At 32.3% G+C, this 11,807-nt stretch overlaps 1 protein-coding gene across 2 annotated transcripts; it reads right to left on the bottom strand.

Moving 5' to 3' along the window:
• LOC109231955 (dormancy-associated protein 1-like) lies at positions 2,254–5,350 on the bottom strand. Of its 2 annotated transcripts, none has more exons than XM_019397566.1 (3): positions 5,228–5,350; positions 3,323–3,560; positions 2,254–2,588 (listed from the first exon to the last, which is right to left on the bottom strand). In XM_019397566.1, the coding sequence occupies exons 1-3, from the start codon at positions 5,310–5,312 to the stop codon at positions 2,552–2,554; spliced, it is 360 nt and encodes a 119-aa protein (XP_019253111.1). In that variant the 5' UTR covers positions 5,313–5,350; the 3' UTR covers positions 2,254–2,551. The 2 variants fall into 2 exon arrangements, with proteins under 2 accessions (XP_019253111.1, XP_019253110.1); XM_019397565.1 differs by lacking the exon at positions 5,228–5,350 and adding an exon at positions 4,444–4,610.

Here is an 11,807-nt window from a genome sequence, read left to right as displayed (position 1 = left end):
CCAGACATCTGACTAGTTATTCTGAATGCAAGGGAACTTAATTGTATCAGATTCCTTATCTTGTTCTCTCATGAAGTAAGTTGTTTTACCTTCCTTGATTATATTTATACATGTTTAATATCACTTACAATGATGTAAGCAAGGTAGGTAAAAAGCCTTCCACAGAAAGTTGACTGCTGCATTATTCCTGTACAGTAGCGTGTGCAGGCAGCAACTTTCCAGCTGGAGAGTTGACTTCGTACAGTCTCCTCGGGAACTGGTAGGGACCTGTTCCCTCAGCTATTCCTTCCACTATGAAGAGTTGAGTTATATCCCACGCTGGATCCCAACCTGCAACTTTGTGATCTTAAGGTCTTGTAAATGTGTAACAGGTTCCTTATCTGGTTCTGGATGGTAAGTTTGTTAGATCATCAAAACATAAAGTAAAGTACTTATGCCCAAAGTACTTGTAACCTAACAATTTCCCCCTTTTTGATGATGACAAACTTGGAATTGATATTCCCCCTGAGAACCGGATCTCCATATTGTTCCCCCTACGAATCATCCATATCCCCCCTAAGAACCAAACATAAGGAACTGATCACAACTGGTTCCTCAAGACTATTTGGCAAATCATCAAACCACAAAATACCATAACTTATCATTATACAATTTGCTGGTTACGGTTAGCTTAAACGGTTGAATAGACGGCTATTTAGAATAATTCTTCTAATTAGCTAGGAACCTCAATGAAGACCTTCGATCCCTTTTGCTTCTCCTCAGGGGTAAAGTACATAACTAGCCCTCAAAATGAATAGTCTTGAATTTTTATTCTCAAGTTTAACAAGTGTTGCCCCGTAGACAACACTTTTCACTTTTGATCTTGGAGTTCTTCCTATGAAGAAAGCGGGAGTCAAAAATTAAGAACCACCCCAAAAAGTAGGGATTGTTACAAATAGCCGACCAGATTCAATGTTTACTTTTTCTAGCCAGTATACACAGTTAGACATATATTATACATAAATCTAAAATACATTATACGTACCTTATATTTGTGTCACCTTTTAACCTGTACCCTATTTTTTAAAACTATTGATTTGGTATCCAGTTGACAAAAAATCCGTAATAATATGATAATTACACCCCTGATAAATCGCGTGATCTGCAACCTCATTCATGAAAAAAAATCTCCTCCTCTCCTCTCAGCAGCTTTATCAAAAAACCAAAAAGTTATCCAAATTCATCTTCAGAATCACACTTGCATGAAGTTGTTTCACTTCGAAGCTAAAAACTTCATGCTAATGTAGCATGAAGTTGTTTTATATTGAAGCTAAAACTTCATGCTAATATATCATGAAGTTGTTTTACATTGAAGCTAAAACTTCATGCTAATGCATGCTGAAGTTATTTATCCTGCAGTCTACGGTTTTGTCATGAGTGCTGAAGTTAATTAGTTCATTTGCTAAAACTTCAGTTTAAACATGTTGAAGTTATTTAGTTCATTTGCGAAAACTTCAGACTAAACCTGCTTAAGTTTTTGTCTTGCAGTATGTAATTTTCTAATGAGTTTTTGCTAATGCGTGCTTAAGTTATTTAGTTCATTTGCTGACACTTCAGACTAAACATGCTTAAGTTATTTAGTTCATTTGCCAAAACTTCAGACTAAACATGCTTAAGTTATTTAGTTCATTTGCTAAAACATCATGCCAAAACATGTAGAGGTTTTGTCCTGCAGACTATTGTTTTGTCAACAGTCCTGAAGGGCAAAATCATCTTTTTAAAACGCTTTTAACAAAAAAATAGGTATGAATGCAAACGAAAAAACAAAACGGGTATAAGTTAAAAGGGGGCGACCAAATAACGCGCTCCATGCAATTTTTACATTTTTTTGGTGATTTCACTGGCCCAACACTTGCAATCTCAGCCGGCCTAACATCTTTCTCGAGTGGATCTTGGGCCTTGCCAAGTGTGGTCAATAGTTTGTGGATCGAAACTAGATAAGAAATGATAAGAGCTCATCACATTGAATTAAAGGAAAACTATACTGTATACATTCCCAAAAAATAATACCAATTATTTATTATATATATATAATCATGTATATTTTTCAAATATTTAACTAGCATGTATAATTATTTTGGTCGACCAAAAGTATAAATTGCCCTTGAATTAATCCACAAAGTCGAATTCTATGATGAACAAACTTACAAAGTTAGTGTTTGGACATAAATTTGATTGAAACTTGAAAAAAAATATATTGCTTGACCATGAAAATAACAAAAACACAAAAAGCTTCTTATTCCAAAATACATAGCAAAAGAACATTACATTACTAGTCTACTACTAATTCATATATTAGTAGTAGCTGGAAAGCAACTGAAGCTCAAGTTAGCTTTCAAAATCTAATTACACATAACTAGTTAGTACTTAATTAATACTTATAATACTCAGCAGAAAACATAATACTGAAATTCACTATTCCATTTTCCAGTGGCAAAACAACTCTCCCCACAAGAAAAGGAAAGGAAACTAACGGAAAATACGTTATTTACATATAACTTCTCTTTACTTCTCACTGATGCTTGGATCTAGTCTCCCCACTGTAAAGCCTGCAAATTAAAATTAAATTAAATCACACTTCAGCCAAATAAATCGTATCTACTATCATCAGAACAACCTGACGTAATTGGTAAAGTTATTGTCATGTGACCAAGAGGTCTCGGGTTTCAAATTGCGGAAACAGCCTCTTGCAGAAATGCAGGGTAAGGCTGCATACAATAGACCCTTATGGTCCGGCCTTTCCCCGGATCCCGCATATAGCGGAAGCTTAGTACACCGAACTGCCCTTTATTATCATCAGAACACTAGAAATCATGCTTAAAATTATAAACCTTTCTATAACAGTCTCTTCTGTTCCAAGATTTTTTTTTAAAAAAAACAAGTCAAACTTCTCTATAACAGCCTTGTCATTGTTATAGTAAAGTGCTATTACATAGAACATATATTATAACATAATATGAAAAATTAATTCCGACGAAAACTTAACTGTTATAGAGATGTCTGACTGTAATAGCATGACTAAAAAGGGGAAAAAATCTTCTTCGTTTTTTAATGTTTTCTATTTTTACGTGGAGATCAGGGAGAGAGTACAACGAAAATTGAATCCGCACCTATTGTGGAAGACTCTCATCGGTATCGCTAGACTATGAATCTGAGTGATAATAATATATTTTTATGATTGAATTAAATACGTCGAGATTATTAAATAATTTTACACTAACGGTATAATTTAAATTATTTTGACATATTATACTCCATTATTCTAATTACCTATGAGACTTACCAGTCATAAACAGTGGGAGAATTGGGGTGAGAGGGTTTGTCAAAGACTTCAGCACCAATTCTCTTGGTAGCAATATTGCTTCCAGGGTTGAATACACTCCTCCACACATTCTCTTTCTTCGCCGCCGCCGTTGGCGACGGAGTAGTCGGTGTCACCGGAGTTCCCGGCGTCGTTGGGCTCCCCGACATCGACAGTGACCTTTGGTAGTACTTACCTGATCCTTCTCCACCTTCCCCACCTAATGAACCAAATGAAAGAGTTACACACTAAGAATATTATTAGGAGTATCTTTCATCCAAACACATTTCCACATGCAAATATTGTTACAACTTTTCTGCTAGAGGCAGATCCAAAATTTATACTGATGGATTTCGTTTTCGGCATTCTTAGCATGGCCAAATGGGCTCTTAATAATGAAATTTATTATTTTTGAAATTATATGGTTCACTAATTTAATATTTATTAAAACATTAACGATTTTTCACATGTATATGTGTATTGTGTTATGATACTACGTTTAATTTAACCGAGTCAATACAAGCTCCATCAAATCTATGCTTCTCTCTCACTGCAGATCTAATGCAGATTCTGCTCGTCCAACTAAACTCATTATTTTCGGCTCGAACTTTATATTTATATATAGTACAAAAAAATTAAAAATATACATATCATTGGTGAAATGAGAAGTTTGAATTAGGGATTCAAAAAATAATAAAAATATCACACCTATGATATATGAACCTACATCAATGAATAGCTTATATTACATTAAAAAAAACTGTTTTTATTCTTTTCGAAGAGTGTAATTTTTTAACGAATTAAATCTCCTTCACTAAAGATAACTACGTTTATGGTATACATACGATAAGACTACACTCATTCTAAACTCACGGATTTTAGATCTTGAATTTTATTCCGTATAAAATATGGGTCCCGTACTCTGCATGAACGCAAAATACCTTGAGCACTGGACTACCCTTATAGAATGATGTAAATAACTTGAAGAAGATAATAAAGTAGAGAAAATATAAGGAAAAATAGTGCTCTGATTAATTAATGCATGAATATATATAAAGAAAAAAAAAGGATCATATTATATATATATTTATTTAAAGGATTACCAGTAGTTTTGACAGTTATACTCTTTCGTAGTTTGCCGAGGCCTTTATCTGGTTGAGGTCCGGCCATAACATCATCCCACAGCTTTTCAATTAACACCATTTTCTTCACTATTTTTTTTCTCTCTTTAACTCTGTATTTTTTAGTGTAAAGAATAAATAGAATAATGGCTCTTGGCTAGAATAAATAGAGAGTTTCGCACTGAAATTATCTTCTAGTTTTTTGGAATTTTCCTTTTCTTTTTTAATGGATGTTTCCAGATAGATTATTTCTATTCCCAATACGGAAGTTTTGCCCCTCTGGATCTAACTCGTCAATGTATATGTTTTTATTGTGTCTTCGATTTCAATTATATAATTAAATATTTTTAATTAAAATTATTTATTTATACCAAAAATCACATTCATTTCTACAAAAAAAATATATATATCGATGTTGTGCATCTTTGGTCTTAAAATTCTAAATTTGCTTTTATAAAAAGTTAGTAGGAAGGCCGCATTCCATAGATGACATAGGCAAGCATCAATAGCTGATTTTACGTTCACGTCTATATTTTTCTGGTAAAAAGAAAAAATTGGCCATAAAAACTTCCACATTATATATCCTTGTTACACACTATATTATAATATTTAGTAATTACTATCACGACTCAAAATTGACCGTCTCTAAACTCTAAATCTAACTCAAAGTCTATGTACATGAAAATATTTTAAATATATAATCAAATTGCTGATAAAAAGAGACGTTTCGAGATAAAGATAACCTGATGATGTAAAAATTTCTTACTCGAAGTGTTGATAGAGAGACCCTTTCGGATTCTAGTAGTGGGGTGGGGCCCAGCCATAACTTCATCCCAACCATCTAACACCATCTTTCTTTCTTTTTTTTCTCCAAAATATTCAACTCTCTTAGTTACAATATATGAAAAAATGATAATGCTCAATGCCTAGAATTTATAGAGCTTTGGTGCTAATATAGCGCCTAATCTTTAGCTTTTTTTTTCTTGTTCAGTTACAATTTTTAAACATATTTTTCATTTCTTATTTCAAGATTGGTCTATGTGAAAATAAAGGTTCCTAATTTAGTATAAATATTGTTTTACTTTGTCAAAGAAAAAAAACGATTGCACTCCTACCCGGAAAGTAAGTAATTTATTTACTATAAGAGCCCGTTTGGCCATGAAAATTTTTCACTTTTTTCCGAAATCAGTGTTTAGCCCATAAAATTTTAAATTTTCGCTTGAAGATGAATTTTGGAATTTTTTGAAAATTTAAAAAACTCCAAAAAAATTGTTTTTCAAAATTTTCACTCAAATCACACACAAAAATTCAAAAATAACGCAAACTTATATACATGTCCAACACAACTCTAATTTTCAAATACCATTTTCACTTGAAAAAAAATTTATTTTTATCGAAATTTTACAATTCTTATGTCCAAACGCCCACTAATTTAAAAATATTCTCAGTATAAAGTATGATTTACATTACTTAAAATTAAGTTTATAATTTATTTTAAAAACTAAATTCACTGTCTATAATTTATATGAGTAACTTCAAAGAAAATATAGAATTTTCTTTTTTTGGGGAAAAAAATAGATATAAAAAAGGGGGTTGGGAAAGAGCAAATTTGGGAGTGGAAAGAGGAAAGCAAAGTGGATAAGGATAAAGATTGAGTAAAGGTGGGGCCCAAAAGGATGAGTAAGTTATGGGTTACTAAACAAGTGTCAGTTGTCAGATTAAATATTTGTCCTATTCTTTAGATTGAAAATGAAAATTATTAGGGGTCAATTTGAGCTTATAATAATGACAACACTTGGCTTCATTTAAACGAGGCAGTACATCATAGGAATAGCATTATCATCATTTGATTTTCTCCAAATTTTGTACAGTATTCTCAAAGATTAAGTGCCGTTTGGTAAGTGGAATAAGAGATAAAAATTCTGGAATTAGATGCAAAATTATTTTATTCCGTTTGATTTGAATTTTTGAATTCGGAATTAATAATTCAGAGATTAATTAATTCCATAATTACGTATTATTCCATCTCACATTGAGGGAGAGTAATAATTCTGGGATTAATTACACTAAAATAACCAGGATGCCATTCTCCAAAGCTTTTTTAAATAATATACGATTAAAATTGAAACTCAAAAGTTTATCCTAATTTATCTAATATACATCGAACACATATTTATATTATGTCATAGATGGTTGTATATTGTATTTTTAGTCCAATAAACCAAACATCTTCCAAAAAAAGTATTGACAAAATTACAGAATAATGCACTCCGTAAGTTAACCTTGTAGTATTTTAGCCCATTCACAAGTTTGCAAATGTGTAGTCAAATAAAAATAAGCTTCGATCTGATTTTTTTTTTGTTCTCTATATCTTCAGGCGTGATACATCCGTGAGTTTCTGTTCCCCTTTTTTCTCAAGTTTTTATATACCTATTATAGCTAAAAAAACGCAAAAAAATACGCGAGAAATCTAAAATCCCATCTCCTTTAATTCTAATCTTGTTAAATTTCGAATATGATTTTGTAAGAAATTTGGAGTGGGTATTTTTTGAACTTATTAGTAATAGCCTAAGTAGGTTGTATACAAAGTTTTGATGGAGATTTGGGCTAGTTTTAAACAAGAATTGCAAGTGAAAATCATATAAAAAGTTCGTCAGAGTTTATACAATGTTATACACTTTTATACAAAGAGGTACATTATATATATATNTGGACTAGTTTTATACAAGAATTGCAAGTAAAAATCGTACAAAAAGTTCATCATAGATGCTTATACACTTTTATACAATATTATACACTTTTATACAAAGAGGTACATTATATATATATATATATATATATATATATATATATATATATATATATATATATATATAAGTACAGTAGTAAAAATATTGGTGATACACTATGTATATAGGTGTAGTAGTTGAAGAGATAGTTGAAGAAGAAGAAGAAGAAATGTGAGAAATCCATCAAATACCTGTAAATAATGTATCAGCCTTGTATAAGAGGTGTTTATACACTATTATGCATCACTTATATAATTATACACTATTATACAAATGAATCTTATTAATGGAGCTTCACGGGTTCTTCTTCTTCCTTGGGCATCTTATGAAATTCTACTCAAATTTAGCTTAAATCTACTCCAAATCACTTCAAATTTGAGTTTTGAACTCCTCTTGATGGTCCCAATTAATTGGGACAACACCCAATCCAAACAACTAACAAAATTAGAAAATCCAATTTCTGAAATTAAAGCTTCGAACGACCTTTAATGGTGACTCCAAACAAAATAATTGTTTTACGTAGTATTTTTTCTTATCACCTAAATAGTGGTTATCAACTTTGAATCTGGAAGGAGATTGAAGAATAAACATAATGGTAGAGAAATTTTGGGATGCAAAATTGTGATGCAGGGAGAAGAAGAACGAAGAAAAGAAAAAAAATTAAATGGGGTAGGCTAACTGGTAAAAAGTAATTTTTAAATTATGAACAATCTTGGGCATATCAGGCAAGGGCTTCAAACATGGGCCATTTTCTGATGGACTGTTAGGCGAAGTGACAAGGAGCGTAAATAATTGTAGAAATGGCATGGGGTAGCCACTATTTAAGGTGGCATTTATTTTTTATCCAGCAATTCTAATGTCGAGCAAAAATAGTCACTACCCTATTAAAATTAATATGAAAAGACATTTTTACCCTTTCTTCCCTTGCTTTTCTTCCCAAATCCTCGGGGATGGATGATGTACGCTCCACTACCATCATCTACCATGACGGTAGTGGCTATTAATTTTAATATCATTCTGTTACCACCCACCACATTTTCTTGTTCATGGATTTAATAGTAACAAAAGAGTGCAGATTTACTAAAATTTTCAAAATGATCTAAAAAGTCAATGCGCTTGGGAAATAAAATAAAGTACCAAGACACAATAAAATAATTAATCTTCAACTGTATGCAGAATTGTATAGCTTTAATTAAGAATGGTACTACAGACTACTTATCAAAATTTCAAGTGAATAACTTTTAATTTCCAAGTTCAAAAGTTAAGGACAAGCAGTCCTTAACTTACAGTTACAGGTTCAAAAGTTAAGGACAATAGGTCATTAACTTTGATTTCCAAGTTCAAAAGTTAAGGACAGACAGTCCTTAACTTACAGTTACACGTTCAAAAGTTAAGGACAAGCAGTACTTAACTTACAATTACAAGTTCAAAAGTTAAGGACAATAGGTCCTTAACTTTGACTTACAAGTTCAAAAGTTAAGGACGCTTGGTCTTGAAGTTTGAGTTCCAAGTTCAAAAGTTAAGGACATGTAGCCTTGAAGTCCTGAACTTAGAGTTCCAAGTTCAAAAGTTAAGGACATGTAGTCCTGAACTTAGAGTTACAGGTTAAAAAGTTAAGGACATGTAGTCTTGAAGTCCTGAACTTAGAGTTTCAAGTTCAAAAGTTAAGGACATGTAGTCCTGAAGTTAAGGACATGAGCAGAAGGGTATTTTCGTCCGGGCAGTTAAAGTTTATTAAACCAGTGGCTAAAGACTAAAGACATTTAAAACACTGGCTTTAAAATAAAGACAGGAGTTGTTAGTGGCTATTTGTGCACATCGCCCTAAATAATTTTGTCAATATTTAATTTCCGTACTATAATCCTATCGTTATAATCCCGAAATAACTTATTTCCCTGCCAAACGACGCTAAGGGTTTTAAGGTTGTGGCTTTCACGTAATAGAGGATATTGCTGTGCTGAAAGATATAGTAAAAGCTACACCAAGATTTTATTTCTAATTTTGTATGAATATTATTCGCATAAAACTAAGTCTAAGCGTCTGAGCTTAGCCACTCGAGCTCCTAAGAGAGCTTATGATAGTACTGAGTTCAGATCTCGAACTGAGCCTAATCGGAATTTGTTACAGTATATAATTAGAGCTATTAATATGGGCTTGGCTCGTTGGGTCACCCTAGCCCAGTCCAGCCCGTGATTTAGCAGGCTGGAGCTAAAATTTTTGGAGCCCATTTAAAAAATGAGGCTTTTAAGCCCAGCCAGAGTAAGCCCCTGGCCCGTGAGGCTTGACCGAGGCTGGACTGGGTAGGCCCGTGGGCCCAATAAAAATATTTATTTAAAATATAAAAAGTATACTGCCTCTAGTGATGGAAAGTCAGAATTGGATCTTTACTTAAAGGAACCAAAGCTTGATCTTGAGAAGTTTCAAGAGATAGATGTTGTCATGTATTGGAAGAACCATTCTAAAAAATATCTCAGATCTTTCATTGATGGGGGGAGGGGGGTGATGTACTTAGTATTCCTATTACTACTGTAGCATCGGAATCAACATTTAGCATCAGTGGGTGTGTTCGAACAAAGTACAGAAGTTGCATCCATCATGAAAATGTCCAAACACTTATTACTACTCGAAATTGGCTGCACGGATTTTTCCAAATTCAAACTGGTAATATTTTTTATGTGGTTTTGAATATTATTAATTTTTAAAATTTTATTATTATTAATATTTAACTAATTAATATTGCATATGAATTGTAGATGTAGATGAAAGTGAAGATGTTAAGACAACCTTGTCACGAGCGGATTCAAATGTGTTTGATGAAGATGATGTGTTAGATATCCCATAAGCGTCATTGACGTTTTCTTGAATAGTTTGTTTTGAGTTTTGACTTTTAGTGAATGAAATATAGTCTTGTCTTTTACTTTTTTAATGTTTATTATGATATATTGGAACAGTATAAAAAGTTATTAAGTTTTGCGAAATTTTTCCAATAAGATATTTTTTAACTTTTAAATATTTATCTTTTTTTAAGTTAGAACTTAAAAAAAATATATAAAATTATATTTTTAAAAATGATGGGCTAGCCCGTGGGGGCCCGCTACCTACATAGGGCTGGGATGGGCTGACCATTATAAGGCCCATCAAAATGGTGGGCTAGCCCAACCCGTCAATTGCTAAAGCCCACATGGGCTGGGCTAACCCAGTCCGATCCATATTGACAGCTCTATATATAATCGATCTTAAGCCGAACCGAGTTCAAATTGACTCTTAATCAATCGAAATCCTACCACAGAAATCCTTACCTGAGATAGTGACTAGATTAAGTTCAAGAAATAAGACCAAATAGTTAAGTCAGTTGATTGTTCTTCAAACATTTTTTCTGCTCTTTTTCTTATAGTTTATGGTGTTGCCTCTATTCGTTATAAAGCAATAACGACGAAATTTCACAAATTTTTCCCACTGGAGGCTTCAAGTTTTAAATGTAAGAACTTAATAAGATGCACCAAGTGGTTGATGTACCTTACGAGCAGCGAATGAGTGTAGCGCAATTAAAAATGTTCTAAGCAAAAAAAGAGATGTAGATGTATATTTACATACTCACTCCGTTCACTTTTACTTGACATGTATAATACTAGGGGTGGGCGTTCGGGCTGTTTGGATTAAATATAGAATTTCGGTTTGGATTTTTGATTTTCGGATTGAAGAAATGACAATCCAAATCCAATCCAAATAAGCTCGGATTGGATCGGATTTTTTGAGTTTGGTTTCGGATTAATCGTGTTGGATATTTTGGATTTTCGGTTTTGAGCTTATAAGTTGACATGTTTCTTCTTTTTACAAAAATGAATATCCAAATGAAGTACTCATATTAAATTGCCTGAAAAGTTACTCATTCTCATCGCAATCATCCAAATAAAGCATTCAAGTAATGAAATTACTATCAAGAAAATGCAACAGAGACATTAATACGGCCGATAAGAAGTAGTAATAGTAAAACCATGTCCAAATAGAAAGTATTCTGACAGTAACTTAGTAATTAATATTGCATATATGAAATAATTTTTAATGGATAGGGTATTTAACTTATTATTATTGACATATAGATAATGGACTACATATAAAGTATAAACTTTTCGGATTTCGGATATCCAAAAATCAAAAGTACCAAATCCAACATCCAATCTGAAATCCAAAAGATTTAAAAATTAAATCCAAAATCCAATCCATAATCCGAAAATCCAAACTAAAAATCTAAAAAATTCAGATTTCGGTTTGAATTTCGGGTTTGCCCAAACTATGCCCACCCCTAGTGGTTGATCTCGTTGTAACAGGACATTAAATTCTGTACTGTGCAATTTAACTATTTTCGTCTCAAAATTGCTACTAAAACTGGGTGCTCCATTAAAAAATTTGTACAAATTTCCTAGTTTTTATAATAAATAAGTAATTATTTGGTTCCATAAGTAATGGGCGCTCAAGCACCCATATCGTATAATAACAGGGTATTATACTTTTAGCCCGCAGCAGAAATTATTTATATTTCGTAGCCGAAAAATATAT

The sequence above is a fragment of the Nicotiana attenuata genome, chromosome 9 (genome assembly GCF_001879085.1).
Source record: "Nicotiana attenuata strain UT chromosome 9, NIATTr2, whole genome shotgun sequence".
Taxonomy (NCBI): Eukaryota; Viridiplantae; Streptophyta; class Magnoliopsida; order Solanales; family Solanaceae; genus Nicotiana; species Nicotiana attenuata.
Note: the sequence above shows the minus strand (reverse complement) of the source record. Positions and strands in the feature narration are given on the sequence as shown.